We start from the raw sequence: 18153 nt of genomic DNA on the forward strand, positions 1-18153 counted from the left end.
GGGGCATGCCCCCGGACCCCCCTAGCAAGCTAGGCGCTTCGCGCCGTCGGCTCGGCGCTTCGCGCCTTCACACTCATATTTTCACAATATACTTTTGAAAAAAAACACCCATAAAATGAGCTTATCCGCCCCTGCCGCCAGGTGGGACATCCCCCTGGGCCACCACTGGCAACCCCCCCCCCCCTCCTCTTCGCCTATTGCTATTTCTCACTTCATTGGATGATATATTAATTAGTCTCTTGAACATTATATTTTACAAGGGTTAGATGAATTTGTTTTGATTGGTTTTTTGTTGTATTTGTTTTTGCAATTCCAAATTTGTATTTGATTTTTGTGTAATCTAAAAGTTAACACAATTCTCATTAGGCAAGCCAATAGTAAAAGTGCAACCCTCATGGACGGCGGCAGGACTTCAGCCCGTCACACTACCCTGCGTTGTTGAGGCTGTCCCGTGTCTGACGTCACTCACATGGTACAAGGAAGAACAACCGCTGGACACCTCCAACGCCAGACTCTATTTAGGGGGGACAACAAGCAACCCAAGCCTGACGATTCTAAGGGTAGCTTTGCACGACGCAGGAAGTTATCACTGTGAGGCATCTAACCCCCTGGGGTCAACGGTGAGCGGCACAACAAAGCTGTCTGTTGAACGTGAGTAAACCACAAGGCGAAAAGTGGAGTTTTAATTTGTCTTAAACTATTCCAAACCTTTTTGAGTTTGAGCTTTGAATGACTATTAACTCGCCAGTCAGCACACACTAGTGGACATTTATTTGCCCAATATTGGCATCATTATTGGCCCAGCATTGGCAACCTTTATTGGGCAATACACAGAAAGTGGAAATCGGGCCGTTGGTGGCTCATCATTGGCATTTCATTGGATCTTTTCAGGCTCCAATACTGGTCCTTCATTGGCGGCTTATTGGCCTTATATTGGCTGATTCCTGCTATTACTTGCTGCTAATAGTGGCCCATTATTGGCCTTATTAAGGCTGATGTTTGCTACTATTTGCTGCCAATATTGGCCCATTGTTGGGCTTATTATGGCTGATGTTTGCTACTATTTGCTGCCAATATTGGCCCATTGTTGGGCTTATTATGGCTGATGTTTGCTACTATTTGCTGCCAATATTGGCCCATTGTTGGCCTTATTATGGCTGATGTTTGCTACTATTTGCTGCCAATATTGGCCCATTGTTGGCCTTATTATGGCTGATGTTTGCTACTATTTGCTGCCAATATTGGCCCATTGTTGGACTTATCATGGCTGATGCTTGCTATTATTTGCTGCCAATATTGGCCCATTGTTGGCCTTATAGTGGCTGATGCTTGCTATATATTGGCCCTTTTTTGCCCAGCAAACAATTTTACGTTGTATTCACGTTATATTCACGTTGGCCTACGTTAACCGCTAGACCACTTCACCAGTGTTGTCAAAAATTTAAAAAAAATTGATAATTTTATATCATTCTACGCTTGAATTACCATTTATGCGTTGCAAAAACGTAAACATTGCCATTAAAATTTGCCTTTATTTGCAAACATGTTTCACGGAATCGCAGAACATGTTTACACCGTCATGCTACACGACATTCGCGCCATGCAAATAGCTGCGATATCTCTATTTAAAACATGCAAGAAAGTGACAAGAACAGTAATTGCAAACAGTATTCTCCAAAGATCTGTGCAGTTGAAAACAGACATCTAAGAAATAGTTATACATGTATTCACTTCTGAAAAATGGGCGGATAGAGGTATAAATCATGGTGCTTCAAGAATAACATAACATGAATTCATATCAATGTTTTTCCTTCTTTTTCTCAATTGGCACAGTAGCCTAGTGGTTAGGACATGAGACACGAAGTCTCGCGGTCGAGAGGTCGGGAGTTCGAATCTTCGCCGGGGCGTTTAATTTTTCCCCTTGATCTCTCTTGAAGATAAAATATGATCAGTCTTGAGAGAGCAAACCGGATGTTATCCCTGCAAAATTCAAGCGTTGACTGGAGCTCTCAAGGTCATACACGCCGCATCGGTGGGGTTTCGGGTAGCGTTTGCTGTACAGAATTCTGTAAATGATTGTATCCCTATTTTTCAACCTCGTAGCCCCGGAAAGTCATAAATAGACCACAGCTTTAATATAAAAAGCAGGAAAAAAGACAAGAAAAACAAGTCGCGTAAGGCGAAAATACAACATTTAGTCAAGTAGCTGTCGAACTCACAGAATGAAACGGAACGCAATGCAACGCAGCAAGACCGTATACTCGTAGCATCGTCAGTCCACCGCTCACGGCAAAGGCAGTGAAATTGACAAGAAGAGCGGGGTAGTACTTGCGCTGAGAAGGCTAGCACGCTTTTCTGTACCTCTCTTAGTTTTAACTTTCTGAGCGTGTTTATAATCCAAACATATCATATCTATATGTTTTTGGAATCAGGAACCGACAGGGAATAAGATGAAAGTGTTTTTAAATTGATTTCGAAAATTTAATTTTCATATTAATTTTTATATATTTAATTTTCAGAGCTTGTTTTTAATCCAAATATAACATGTTTATATGTTTTTGGAATCAGCAAATGATGGAGCATAAGATGAATGTAGATTTGGATCGTTTTATAAAAAAAAAAATTTATTACAATTTTCAGTTTTTTAATGACCAAAGTCATTAAATAATTTTTAAGCCACCAAGCTGAAATCAATACCGAAGTCCGGGCTTTGTCGAAGATTACTTGACCAAAATTTCAACCAATTTGGTTGAAAAATGAAGGCGTGACAGTGCCGCCTCAACTTTCACGAAAAGCCGGATATGACGTCATCAAAGACATGTATCAAAAAATGAAAAAAACGTATGGGGATTTCATACCCAGGAACTCTCATGTCAAATTTCATAAAGATCGGTCCAGTAGTTTAGTCTGAATCGCTCTACACACACACACACAGACAGACACACACACACACGCACGCACATACACCACGACCCTCGTCTCGATTCCCCCCTCTACGTTAAAACATTTAGTCAAAACTTGACTAAATGTAAGAAGATCAATGAAGAAGAATGCCAACAACAACAACAACAAGGAACTTTGTCGATAAATATCGACAGTCGATAAATATCGACAGGGGGCCGACAAATGGTTTAAATGTGAAATGTGTGTATATGGGTGTGGGTCTGAAACATACAAACAAACCATGTGAACCCCCCCGGGCCGCAGGCCTTCGATGTAGTGATTGAAAAAAAGGATGTTCTCCAATTGTTCAATTCTCATTTGGTCTGATTCTCAAATGGTACCGGTTTACTTCGCCCCCCCTGGCCGCAGGCCTAGGATTAAAAAAAATTTAAAATTAATTATTTATTTATTTTAAACATTAAAAAAATTAGTTAGAGTAAAACAAAACATTAAAACGTTCATAATAAATAATAATAATAAACAAGAATTTAACACAAACAAAACTAAAAAATAGATAATCCGCCCATGCTGGGAATCGAACCCGGACCACTTTCGCCGTAGCCGGACGTCTTACCGGACGTCTTACCGGACGTCTTACCACCCAGCCACAAACAGTCAAACTCTTCATTGTCAGTCAGTGAATGTAGTGCTATTATAACTAACCGCTACTGGCAAACATGGGCCGATCGATCGACCGGATATGCTTGGGCGTGTGGTTTCGGTGTGTGATAATAATAACTATTTTTTCTCAATTTTTAAGTTTTAAAAGCAGAATGAAATAATACTAGTCATAATTTTGTTTCGGCAACTTTTAAAACGTGCAAACATTATTGTAGACCCCTTGACCTTGTGCATAAAAATAGATTCTTCCCCATTCTTCCACACAAAGCTTTGTCAGTTGTTGAGGCCTTGCAAGGTTTTGACGGCAACAATAATTATTGTAGTTCTCTAAGACTTTATTTCTGTTTGATTTGTAATATGTTGGGAAGACATATTTATCAATTGATCAACAAAATAAAACATAATAAAAAACGACACAACATTGTTAAAATCATTATTGGCCAACGTTGAACGTTTACGAAGGCCTCAATCTTCACGCGCAAAATCCGTAATAGGTGCTTGATTTTGGTATTTTGAATTACATAACATTAAACCTTTGTTGGGCTTCATGGTCATGGCAACAGCCATAATAATATTATATGATGTATGACATTATATTTCAGCATATGTGAATTACATGTCATACCAAACTGTCATACATTTTTATTCCTACATTATTCTGATTGATCACAACCAAACCTACTATCATTGGACACATCCAAATGCAAGCGCCTGTTCTTGACAATTTGCTGGGTCGGGCTTAGCCACAGACACTGTTTGGCCTGTAGGTAAAATGTACAATGTATTTTCTGATTTGTGCACAAAAGCTTTTTTTCTTTTTTCTTTTTTTTTAACATAACAATGTTTAATGTCACTATGTTTGAAAGACCATGGTCACATTTGTAATACACATTTTAAATTAGAAAATAAATAACATTTTGGTTCATGATTTTTTCCTACACCTGTGCTGAAAATAAGAAATAAAAATGTCGGTATATATAAGTCACTCAGATGCAGTTCAGTATGAACCCGGGGGCCCGGGTAGCTCAGGTGGTAGAGCACTGGACTTGTGATCGAGAGGTCGCTGGTTCGAATCCGGGCCGGGAAGGACACGGGTCAACTTTATGTGCAGACCTAGAGACAGTATCCATATCCCACCCCCGTGTCACCACAATGGCACGTTAAAGATCTTGGTCATTCTACCATAAGTGCAGATGGCTGATACCACCTAAACACGCAAACATCAAAAAGCCGTGAGGGCGTAAAACTCGAATCGTATAAACCAATTCATGTCCAATATAGGTAATTGAGACCTGACGGACAATGAGCCCCTTAAAATTAACTCTTTTTTTCTCAGTATGAATGGTTTGAGTTTGTTGCGGTTGACCCTGCACAGTTCGACCTATGATGTTTTTGTTGAACAATGTTGCCTTCACTCCTCCCATAGGGTGACGGATTTCACAACTTTCTACTGGTGAACAATGTTGCCTTCACCCCTCCCATAGGGTGACGGATGTCACAACTTCCTGTGTACACAAACTGATGACGTATTTCACAACAAAATGGCGCTGCCCATGGCCTCCATCAAAACTATCCGTATAAATGGGGGCCTCCTGGCCCCCATAACAACAACAACAACAACAACAACAACAACAAAAAGAGAGGCAAAAAAGAAAGGGTTGAAGCTGCCTGCATGCAACTGAGATCAATAAAAAAAAGTGTGCCTTTTTGAACTCGCGATGAGACTTGTTTCTTCTGGTCGCCAAGCTTACCGTTAACAAACGCATGCGTACTAGTTGGGATTCCCCCATTTTCGCGACCTAGACCGAATATTCTCGAAGTCACCACTCCGGCGTTCATGGAAAGTTAACTTCAGGAGTTCCCACTTTCAAAAGAGGCTTCTACTTCCAGTGTTTCTGACTTCCTCCTCGTGCATACTGACCCTGGCGAGGTATGCGTGTACTTTATACATGTCGAAGAAACCGGAAACATGCGTCTTGCTTCCGCAGCGTTATCCTTTGATAATCGCAATAGGGATGTGTGAGACCATCCAATCACAGCCCCCGAATTCCCCCACGTGTTCATCAGAATAGCTATATAAATGTATGTCACACGCTTTCCTTCTTTGCCACTACAAAAGCAAACGTGTGCAAGATTGTATGTTACACGCTTTGGAGCATGTGCAAGAACGGATTCAAACTCGAAATCCGGCGTCCCTCCAAAAGCCCCAAAATGCACACACGACTTTTATTTCTCCTGCTGTTATCATTTCTCCTCTTTACAAATTCTTCAACGCTGAGAATATTGAGAACGGCAGGTAATATTGTCCAACGCAAATTGTTTATGTGATGCGAAGTGTTTAGCTGACCGGCACAGTGGCCTAGTGGTAAGGCGTCCGCCCCGTGATCGGGAGGTCGTGGGTTCGAACCCCGGCCGGTTCATACCTAAGACTTTAAAATTGGCAATCTAGTGGCTGCTCCGCCTGGCGTCTGGCATTATGGGGTTAGTGCTAGGACTGGTTGGTCCGGTGTCAGAATAATGTGACTGGGTGAGACATGAAGCCCGTGCTGCAACTTCTGTCTTGTGTGTGGCGCACGTTATATGGCAAAGCAGCACCGCCCTGATATGGCCCTTCGTGGTCGGCTGGGCGTTTAGCACAAACAAATAAAAATTTAAAATAAAATAAAAGTGTTTAGCTTTGTATGGAACGGAATTCGCATGCGTTAGCTAGACTGTATGGTAAACTTCCTCAATCCAACGGTCTTGATCTGCTTTGACGAACGGGTATCTATGACAACTAAATGATGACGACCGGAAGTCCGGACTGCTGACAGAAGAGCTGGGCGAAGTAAACCGCTCGCTGATTAAATTTATTTAATTATATACCATAGTTTTGGAGCAATGTTGAGCAAATCATTGCAGGTGTTTCTAAATGACGGTACAGCGAATGTCCCTTGAACTTTTTAAGGTCCAAATCCTCAAAACACTTTTCAAAATGGCGCCTTCAGTATACTATCTTTACCTTCCATAGATTTAAGTTCTCGAGCGTTGTCGCTACGTTCGTGTTTCTTTGCAGTACGCTCTGTCGAACTCACTGTTCGAGGTAAGTTAACTTCATAACTGCCCCTATTCTCCAGTTCACTTCGTTTTGGTTTGGAAATCAAAATCAAGTAGCATTAACTTCAAGTGTGACCGACATTTTGTTTGCACTCCTGCACCGAAATGCATTGACCAATCGCCAAAGGCCGCTGACGTAATTTTACCAAAAAGAGAGTTCCGAAGCTTTTAAAGATTTAGGAGAGTTCTTTTTGTACGATGACGCCCTATGACAGGTTTATTATATCGTCTGTTTAAAGTCACAACCACACATCTCAATTTTAGCCATTTTGAGTAATGCTCGATTGAAATGTTCAGCCACACACCAAAATTCCAGTTTTTCAAATAAATACACAAGATTCCGCACATTGGTAGATATTTGTGCATTTTTATTACTGATACAGTTTTTTTTTGAAAATGTGTACAAGAAAGATGCACAATATACATTTAAAACTTATATTTGGTTCTGGTTCTGAGAAGACAGCATGAACAATGAGTTGTTGTTATGCCACAAGCAAACACCTCCCCGTTGTAGGGTTGTGGCTTTTCTGTGAGCACCCAGCTGAGATCAGGCAGTTATGCCACAAGCAAACACCTCCCCGTTGTAGGGTTGTGGCTTTTCTGTGAGCACCCAGCTGAGATCAGGCTGTTATGCTACAAGCAAATACCTCCCCGTTGTAGGGTTCTGCTTTTCTGTGAGCACCCAGCTGAGATCAGTCAGTCAGGCCACAACCAAGTATCTCCCCGTTGTAGGGTTGTGGCTTTCAGAATTGTATCTCACTGTTATTAAACTGGTTTCTGGTAAATAGGATACTGGTGTAGAGAAATATGATTGTGGTATGAGCAGAATACTGATTAATTTGGGGGTGGTAACAACAACATTACAATGAGTCGATGAAGGCTTGTGGGCTTTATATTTCATTTCCACGGACTGTCATTGACAGCGTCAGAACCTAACACGAGACAGTTGCAGGGTTATGGTTGCAAACTTTACTTTGATTATAAGCAACTTTTGGGGCAATAACCAAGCACTGGCTTTGGGGTAACCCTTCGGTTTTTGTGTAGGGTTCAAAATATCAAACCGTTTCGGTACTCAACTTGTGAAACCTATTATTCCAAGTATTTGCACTCCCAAGACAACATTCATACCTGAAATTCACAATGTATTCAGACATTATACCAAAATCTGGTAAGGGTTCTGGTTGTAAACTGTGTACCAGTGTTTGCGCATTAATAGCATGCTGTTAGTACATGTTTTGTCAGTATGTACAGTAATAATCTAAAGTGGTCAGTAAATACAAACAGGTGAAAAAAATGACCGCTTACCTGGATACACACTGATTATCCGATGTGAATAGTTATTTTCTTCACAGGCACAACACAAGTCACTCACAGTTATTTTGCAGGAAGAAAACATGTCAAATATAGGCACAAGACAATATGATTCCGAAAGTTTAACTGACGTTAATTTGAAATCAAGTAGTTCACAGATAGAAATTCAAGTTCAATTGACACAAAATGTGTTTGGCATTGAGGGTGAGATGTCCACAATACTCTGGTGTCGACGGCTTGAAAATATTTTCACCCTTCTTTTGCTGTAGTCTGCAAGTACCAAGGGCAAGAGCTCATTGCGGCACGGTTGGCCTAGTGGTAAGGCGTCCACCCCGTGATCGGGAGGTCGTGGGTTCGAACCCCGGCCTAAGACCGAAGACTTTAAAATTGGCAATCTAGTGGCTGCTCCGCCTGGCGTCTGGCATTATGGGGTTAGTGCTAGGACTGGTTGGTCCGGCGTCAGAATAATGTGACTGGGTGAGACATGAAGCCTGTGCTGCGACTTCTGTCTTGTGTGTGGCGCACGTTATAAATTATGTCAAAGCAGCACCGCCCTGATGTGGCCCTTCGTGGTCGGCTGGGCGTTAAGCAAAAACAAACAAGCAAAGACCTGTTCCAAACACCACCTTCCTACATGGCATAAATCTGTGCGAGGGCTTCGTCAGTCATAGTGCAGGTGAAGAAGCTGATGTCATGTTGAATGTTTCGCCTGAGGTGCTGACACAGAGCTGCCCTCAAGGAAACAGTATCATGGGGTTGCAGATGCAGAGACGCTGCTTTGAAGAAACAGTTCCCGTCTGCGTAAACTGGGCACTTTTCCATCCCATTGTTGGTCAGATGGCGATTAAGACGCTTGTTGTGAAGACGGACCTTGTAGTGAGTGTTGGCTGTGACTCTCTCCAATTGCAGCAGCAAGCCCCTCGTTATCGCCACCTGTACATAAAGAATTAAATTAATCTTTAAATTCCAGCTGGAATAATGCAAGCAAGCAAGTTCTGTCATTCACTGCTGGACAAAACAAGCTGTATTAACAAATATGTGCTCTTCGTCATCTTTTCTGCTGCTTGGTCAACTTTACCACAATAAATAAAATGCTTGCACATAAACAATACCTGTATTCCATCTGTTATCGTTAAAACAAATTACTCTAATTATATATGTTTAGCTCCCCAAACAAAAATGTTAATTTGGCGTAAATTAAAGCACCTTCTGAGAAATACGCCTTTGAAAAAAATGCAGCAATACCTGTACTTTGTGATGGCAAAGGGTCTGCAGTGTCAGTGATGATGTTGACAAAAATGTCCTCGTCACACTCTGACCATGTGTCCTCATCCATTGTTTTTTTTAGGTAGGTTCAGCAAATGCCTAGACCACAAAGAAAAACATCAAATAAAATAAAATCAAGGTTGGTTTGTGTGTGTGTGTGTGTGTGTGTGTGTGTGTGTGTGTGTGTGTGTGTGTGTGTGTGTGTGTGTGTGTGTGTGTGTGTGTGTGTGTGAAGAAAACAAGAAAAGCAATTGTCTTAAACCTGAATATCTGAGAGAGAAAGTAAATATTTTCCCTGGGTAAGATACTCAGCTGGCAGTCATCAATTCCTTTTGAATTAGGATAGACAAACAGGAGTGAGAGAGAGAGAGAGAGAGAGAGAGAGAGAGAGAGAGAGAGAGATAGTGAAAGAGAGAGAGAGAGAGAGAGAATGAGAAAGAGTGGGAGAGGGAGAGAGAGAAAGAGAGATAGATAGTGAGAGAGAGAGAAAGAGTGGGAGGGAGAGAGAGAAAGAGAGATAGATAGTGAGAGAGAGAGAAAGAGTGGGAGGGAGAGAGAGAGAGAAAGAGAGAGAGATAGTGAGAGATCGAGAGAGAAAGAGAGGGAGAGAGAGAGATAGATAGTGAGAGAGAGAGATAGTGAGAGAGAGAGAGAGAAAGAGTGAGAGAGGGAGAGAGAAGTGTTAATCAAAAACAGATATACATCTCCTTTCTGGAAGTTTCATGTTTTTACCATTTAATACACTGACACTGACAGACATTAATTTAAAATAGCCCACCCTGATATGGCCCTTAGTGGTCGGCTGGGCGTTAAGCAAACAAACAAACAGATTTAAAATAGCATTTCAGTAAAGTAAGTGTAACATTACTTGACAAAAAGGTTCCTACACAAGTGCAAAGTGTATAGGATTGATCACCGCTCTTCATCGGGTGAGAAATGAAATAGACTATTAATCAATCATTACATTGTTTCTAGGCTAGACATCACAATGTGAACATTTCACATGTCAACCATAATGATTACTAACTGACACGTGTACTGACAGTATCAACACTTTTATCAACATTTAACTGAAGTTAACATTCATTTAACTGATACTTACCACAAGAAGAAGTGTAAATCTGAAGTTTCTCCACAATAGTCCCAAGTCAGTCTTTCCTCAAGAAAATTCCAGAGCAAAGTGAAATTGTACACAGCAGTATTCTGATAGTCATTCTGATATTAATTGTATCTGTTGCGTGGGAAGTTCCCTTATCCTGGACTCACAGAGCAATTCCAGATGTTCCCACTCCTTGCTGACAGCTGACTGCTCTCAAAGCAAGAAGCAGGCTCTGGCACTATGACCCCTTTTTACCACCAGAGCAGGCCACTCCTAGCCGGTGTAGCTATAACCACAGGGTGATATCAGGCACTTGTTGCACTGTGGCGGGTGGAGGGGTGAGAGTTTATCCCATTTCAACAAAGCCACAAGCATGTGCTGATGAAACATAGGCTTGTGGCTGGGCACTGACACGCTGTAACCCATGCCTTCAGTTCAAAATCAAAACAGCGTGCTTCTGTGTGTGTGGTTGTGACTTTGAAAGGCAGAGGGTGAAAGCTTAGCGCATAAACCAAATATCCTCTATAACTCAGATGTTATGTCATATTTTTGACTCAGAAAAATACCATTGTAATAGTTATACTACGCTCTATCAGAAAATATAAAATTTGAAAAATCAAATATTTTGAGATATATGGTTGTGGCTTTAAACAGACGATATAAAGGATAGGCAGCGGTTTAAACGGAGAGAGAGAGAGAGAGAGAGAGAGAGAGAGAGAGAGAGAGAGAGAGAGAGAGAGAGAGAGACGTAAGACATTTTATTGATTAAACACACAAGGTTCATTTCAACGGGGAGGGGGGGGGGGTGTCAGTAATACATGCCGTGTGTTTGTATTTATGGACAATCACCCGGTTTTTATCTCTTTCTCTCAAACATATACTCACACGAACGCACGCACGCTCTCACTCTCTCTCTCTCTCTCACTCTCTTTCTCTCAAACCTAAAGACATATCCAGCGCATGAATGAACAATATGGATAGGTGCAACGACAAACAAGTTTATAGTGCTAACAAACATTATCGGCTTTCAATCTCTGTCTCTGTCTCTGTCTCTGTCTCTCTCTCTCTCTCTCTCTCTCTCTCTCTCTCTCTCTCTCTCTCTCTCCCCCCTCTCTCTCTTTCTAACCTACAAACATTTCCAGCGCAAAAATCAACAGTTTGAATAGGTAGAGCAACACACAGGTGTACTACACCAGCATACATTATTTGCAATCAAACCTGCTCTAACATTCCACGGCACAAACTATGTATAACACATCGCCGTTTCGTTCACCTGTTCCACATTGGGTAACTATTCCAAAAAACATTTTCTTTTTTGAAAAACACGATATAAGAATCTGGCCACATGCACCACTGAATCCCCTTTATCTACAGACATAACACGTATAATACTGTTCGCATCTTCACTCTGGTTTTTTTCTCTTAATATTTTGACATCAAGTCTATAATCACAATATCCTTTGCATACAAATAATACATGTTTCTCGTCTTCCACGTCCTCTCTGCATACAGGGCAAATCAAAAGGTCCGGTACAACGTCAGTTCGATAGCGACATTTGTGAGTGTTTATGGGTGAAATACCAAATCGAAATTGTATGTGTGCATCTCGAAAACAGCGGAGCTGAATATGGTCTATATACACTTCAGCGCGAATTTCTTGTTTAAAGAGCGAATAAAATTCAAATCGCTCCGAGTTCATGATACTGTCGTGCCAGTCTTGCTGGAAGCAATCCAACAATCGTTGTCTAAATACTGCTAAAAATCGCTTCAAGTCACCTACACCTTGTTGCAACCAGACATCTCCAAAGCCGTACATGCATAACATTTCTTTTAGATAATGTGACCATGTTTTCTTGCCGCCACAACCCTGAAAGTGATTCATCATGTCATAAGCTTTCCTTGGGAGTCTTTCGCTTGGCAAATTTGACACTCTTAGCCAGTACTTAACACAGCGAACCGACGAGGTTATATAAAGCGGATAACGGCCTAAGTCGCCATAAACCATCTTGTTCGGTGTTTGTCGTCCTACACACAAAAACTTCTTGCATGCAAAAAAAGGGCTTTCTCAAGGGCCTCAAACCTTTGGAATCCCCACAGCTCGGATCCCTACATTAAAATAGGGAGGACCTGAGAATCGTATAAATATTTTTAAAAAGACGCTTCTCGGTATGTTTCCTAGCCTCCGCAAACATCTTAGAATTTGGCAAGTCCTTGCCTTTGCCTTTGAGGCCAGATCGCTGACCATTAGCGTCAATGACAATTGTGTGGTGAAATTTAGCCCCAAGTACTTGTAACTGTTCACAACCTCTATGTCCTCGTTTCCGTACTTTCAGGCTTTATTTGCTGCCAAAAATCCTCCTTTTCTAAAAACGATTACCTTTGTCTTATTCAGGTTGACCGTCATGGAAAACTTATCCGTAAACTGTTTTAACACATCAATCTGTTTCTGTAACCCGGCTGTGCTATAGGATATCAAAAGTACATCGTCGGCAAACAGCAATATGAGAATCTGCATCACGTCAGGTGTTAACTGTATTCCATGTTTACCGTTTTGAAACATTTCAAGTGCCAGTTCATTAATCAGGAATGAAAACAATGTTGGTGAAAGCACAGAACCTTGTGGGACTCCACATGGACAACGGAAAAACTCCGATGGGCCATCGTCGGTGCGAACACAAGACTTCACTCCTTTGTACATACTTTGCAGGATGTTCAACATCTTTCCGCCAACCCCGTGCTTGCGTAATACATTCCATAACATAGCCATATTGACTGAGCTGAGTCAAAAGCCTTGCGGAAGTCTACGAAACATATGTAGACCTTACCAGATCTTTTAAGAAGGTACCTCTGTACAATAGCATATAGCACAAACATATTGTCCACAGTAGAGTGGTCTTTTCTGAAGCCACCCTGTTCCTCCTCTATTCTACTGTTGTCTTCCGCCCAGTCAGATAAGCGCCTGTTTAGTATGCTGCCAAACAACTTACCTACTATGCTCAGTAACGTAATGCCTCTGTAGTTATCAGGGTTGTGAATTGGGACTTTTGTGAATTGGGACAATTATCCCACAAGACCACGCAGAAGGGTAAACGCCTGTGTCAAAAATTTGGTTAAACAGCTTTACAAGAAACAGCAACAGTTTCGGGCAAGAGTTCTTTAACATTCCAGCACAAACGCCATCGTACCCTGGTGACTTGTTTAATTTCAATTTCTTGATACCAATCTCTATCTCATCAGTCGAGATGGGCTCGTCTAGGTAGTCAATGCCGGGTGTGTCCTCGGTCACTTCAGAGTGGTCGCTAGCCGGGTTGCCTTCACCACCTAAAATGAACCTGAAGTGGTCCAACCATTCCCTACTACTTATCTCTGGTTTTTGGTGCCTGCGCCCGCTGATTGATCGCACTTCGTCCCAGAATAACTTTGAATCACTCGCTTTTGAGACCAATGAGTTCAACTTGTCCTTTTTATATTGTTGCCTTTTGTTTGCCAGCAAGAATCTGTACGCCTGTCTACTCTCTACATATAAGTGTCTGGTCGATTCTTTCTTCACTTTACTCCTCGAGTGTTTAAAGAGCCTGTACTGTCTGCGCGTTTTTCTCCTGGTTGTCTTGCATTCGGCATCAAACCATTTACTGTTTCGAGGCCCTATGTACACAGTCCGCTTCATGCACTCCGCGGCCTTGAGCATTCCTCTGTTTAGACAATCTACGGCATCGTCTAACGATATTGCTAACAGTGATGACGCCTGTGCAATATAACTATCAAAGGCGCCATTTCTGATAAATTCCTGAAAAACATATTTCTTTTCGTCGTCCCATATAATCTTATCAACATGTTTCGTTTTTTCACGCGTTGGTCTTTTCTTTGAAGGTCCTATTGTCAACTCAACCGGCAAATGTTTACCCTCGAAACGTTCTGCCACTTTTAATTCCATCTGTTTGTCTTTAAGTTCTCTAGAACACACAAAGTAATCAATTGTGCTACATCCTGTGGAACACACATATGTATATTGGCCTTTTTCGTCACCATTGCAAGAGCCATTAAGCACAGTCAGATCAAACCCTAAACACACCTCTAACAACGCACGACCAAAAGGGTTCACAACTGGATCTTCGGATTGTCTGCAATCATACATATCTGTTGCCACGAATTCTTGTGTGTCCGTTTCGTCTGCTTGTAACTTTGTGTTGAGTCTACCTGTTCTAGCATTAAAGTCGCCACAAAGGAGGTACCAGCAAGACATATCATATGTTTCTGCGCATTCCAAAAGATTTTGTTCAATCAACTCAATGCCCGAGGCTACTGCTATATGTCCCTGTGCATAGTAAGGTGAGCCGCTCGGACATACGTAAGCGCAGCACAAAATAACATCTTTCTCGGATTGAAAAACTGATTTGTTTATCTTCAACCAGACGGAGTTGTCCTGTATTATGTCTAGTGCAGTGATCGATTTCTCGAGAAAACGTTTAACCATTATCATCACACCTCCACTGCTGCGTCCTTGTTGTGTGAATTTAACTGCCGGACTAAAGAACTGCGCAAAATCTGGGAAACAATCAAGTTGACTAGTAAACTGGAGGAATGTTTCTGTAAAACAGACAATATCAAAATCACTTACGTACTGCACGAAGTCTGCTTCGCATACCTTACTTAGTAACCCCTCCACATTCCAATTTAAGACACGCACGTGCGATCCGCGACTCTGGGTGTCCTTGATCCCATTGACACACTTCACAGCATTGTTACTGTCAACACTGGCAGGTACAGGCGCCCCACGTCATTGTTTTTGTTGAGTGTTGTCCCTCATCATGTCGTCAATTCGTCCCTGCTTTTGTTGGCCGCGGTAGTACGTTTTGCTTTTCGTACCACCGGCAGTGCTGTTGATGTGTCGTCCCGAACGTAGGCGGAGTACCGTTGATTGTTCATCGTTGAGCGGGGAGGCGGCAGCTCTGGTGTGACGATCGTGCGATGCACTGCCACGGCCGAAACCGCGGAGGGGCACACTGCCACCACTGGCTCTGCTGCCACCTCCCCCGACACTTGGGACGCTGACATCGGGGGTGCCGCTGATGCTGACAGAAACCCTCCCCCTCCCCCTTCCCCTGCCACCTGATGAGGGACAGGAGCTGTTGAGTCGTGGTCCACTCCTCGCTGCGCCGACCTCGCCGTCCCTCATCACAGGTGTTGATCTCTGGGTGTCGTCGTCAAAGCTGAGATGGCGGCGGGGTGGGGGTAGGGAAGGGAACTCTGTGGTATACTCGCCGCTGGTGCCGTTGTGTGGTTCTGCTCCATCATCGCTGAACTGGCCGAATGGGTTGTCATCGCTGTCGTCGCTCCAGGTCTCGTCGTTCCAGATGTTGTAGTCACTGGCACCAGTCCCTTGGAGTTGGTCGTCAGCTGTGTATGGGTTGTCACCTCTGTCGTTGCTCTTGGTCTCATCGTTCCAGATGTTGTAGTTACTGGCACCAGTCCCTTGGAGTTGGTCGCCAGCTGTGTCACGTCCATTTCCTCTGTGTCCTGGGCCAGTACGTGTGGTTATCTTTGGCTTGGTAACAAGTTTGGTGCCCCTGAAGAATGCTGCCTGGCCTTCGTCTCTCAGCTGCTTCAGTCTTCCACGCTGACTCTCTGTGAGGTCGTCATTCATATATATACCCTCCGTTCTTAGCCCCTGTCGGAGATGTCTGTTTGCTATGAGATTTCGTTTTGTCCCGGTTTTGATGAATCGAGTTAGAATGGGACGTGGCCTTGATTGAGTCGTGTCACGCCGACCAAGTCTGTGCGCTGATGCAATGTCGTCCACCGAACACAGGCGCTCTGTTTCGCCGCTGCTAACAGTGATGGCACTTAACACAGCTTCGGCACAATCAAGGTTAGATTCACGTCCGTTTCCAGTTTCCGGAATTCCGTAGAATACGATGTTGTCACTCTTTGATTGTATCCGTTGGTATTCTAGTTCTCTTTCGAGGGCTGACACTTTTTCTTGCAAACGCGTTGTTGACTGTTTCACGTTGTTGATGTCTCGAAGTCCCTTTTGTAGCTCGTCTTGGAAAGAGTTAATTAACTTGTACGGTTAATCCACTGACAAGGGAGATAGCAGTCTCCAATCTTTCACCAATTTTCCCAACCGTCTTAATAAGCCTTCTTGTGTCGGAGTCCACAGGCCCGGGGTTTAGTTCCACGTCTCCACATGCCAAGAGAAGTGCCGCGAGAACCACCAGCACAAACACCTGTACTGATCGAGAGTGACAAAGTGGGCCTCCGGTTCCATGCGAACACACATTGGAACCGGTAGCGGTAGCGGTACTGCATCGTAGCTTGCATTTTCACAGTCCCAGATGACCACACAGAGGTAGCTAACATCACAAATAGTCTATGTGTATCACTGATGGCATAACTGATGTCGGGGAATCTACTGCCAGTACAACTGTTACTGTAGCCACACAGCGCACTGTCACACAATACGCACACAAATAGGAGGCCCAGCAACAGTGAACGAACAGTGCTCAGTGACCACTTTACCTGGAGTGTTTTTGCACGTGCGGGCCCGGGTTTCGTCATGTTCAATCCTCTATCATTGTGGATGTAAAAATGAAATCGCCAATAAAACTGACCACAGTCCGATTTCAGGTTTAACTTTGGTATCGACATGGTCAGCAGGCCTTAACACACACGTCAGTGTAAAGGTATTGTTCCACGTAGTTGATAACAATGCTAATCTGGATCTTTTTTACGGAGCGATCTGAAGTCCGACTGCCCGGTCCGTGGTCACGTGAGAGAGAGAGAGAGAGAGAGAGAGAGAGAGAGAGAGAGAGAGAGAGAGAGAGAGAGAGAGAGAGAGAGAGAGAGCCACGGACAGAGAAATTTGAAAGAAAGAGAAACAGACAGACAGAATAAAACAGAGAGATTAAGACAGATGGACGGACAGAGAGAGAAACAGAGTCACCAGGACACAAGTACGAGTTGCCCACAAAACGCTCGCTAACGGCACAGAACGGACTCTTTTCCTGGGAAGCCAAAAGTGTTCATGCTTTTTGAAACATCTTACTTCATCAGACGATTTTCTTTCAGACGAGCCAAAAGTAATAGTACAGCCATCACAGACCAGCACGGAGGGTCAGTCAACCCCTTTAGTCTGTGACGTTCAAACATTCCCGCCCTGCTATCACTGTGAGGCATCTAACTCTGTGGGGCCCTTCGTCCCGTCCCCACCCTCCCCCTCCTTCTCCGGCTCCCCCCTCACGTGCTTTCAGCCTGTCACTCAAAACCACGTCAACCGATTCATCACCAAGACGGCCATCAAGACCTGCGAGCTAGACCCCCTGCCAGGCTTCCTCTTCACCAAGTGTCTGGACAAGCTCCTGCCGTCTACCAAAGAGATCATCAACATCTCCCTGGCCACAGGCGTCGTTCCCGACTGCTTCAAGTCTGCCGTTGTCCGCCCACTCATCAAGAAGCCCGGCCTTGACGTCAACGAGTTGAAGAACTACCGTCCTGTGTCCAACCTGCCCTTCCTCTCCAAGCTTCTGGAGCGTATCATCCTGGAGCAGTTGAGCGCCCACCTGTCTCGGAACTCGCTGATGCCAGTGTACCAGTCAGCGTACCGCCCTCACCACAGCACCGAGACGGCGCTCCTGCGAATCACCACGGACCTCCTGAACGCAATAGACAGCGGCCTCGTCTCTGCCCTTGTGCTGCTGGACCTTTCCGCGGCCTTCGACACGATCGACCACCAACTAGTCGTCGATCGCCTCAGTTCCACGTTCGGCATTCACGACACCGCCCTCTCTTGGTTCCGGAACTACCCCCAGAACCGCTCT

The 18153-nt window shown here is 43.6% G+C and overlaps 1 protein-coding gene across 2 annotated transcripts in view; it reads left to right on the forward strand.

The window, feature by feature from the left end:
• The window catches only part of LOC138972510 (uncharacterized), a 323114-nt gene that overhangs the window by 53780 nt on the left and 251181 nt on the right, over positions 1 to 18153 (forward strand). For both annotated transcript variants that reach the window (XM_070345157.1, XM_070345159.1), the window contains exon 8: positions 367 to 651. In XM_070345157.1, coding sequence (XP_070201258.1) covers positions 367 to 651 — 285 coding nt within the window. The remainder of the gene's footprint in view (positions 1 to 366; positions 652 to 18153) is intronic.

The sequence above is a fragment of the Littorina saxatilis genome, linkage group LG8 (genome assembly GCF_037325665.1).
Source record: "Littorina saxatilis isolate snail1 linkage group LG8, US_GU_Lsax_2.0, whole genome shotgun sequence".
NCBI classification, from domain to species: domain Eukaryota; kingdom Metazoa; phylum Mollusca; class Gastropoda; order Littorinimorpha; family Littorinidae; genus Littorina; species Littorina saxatilis.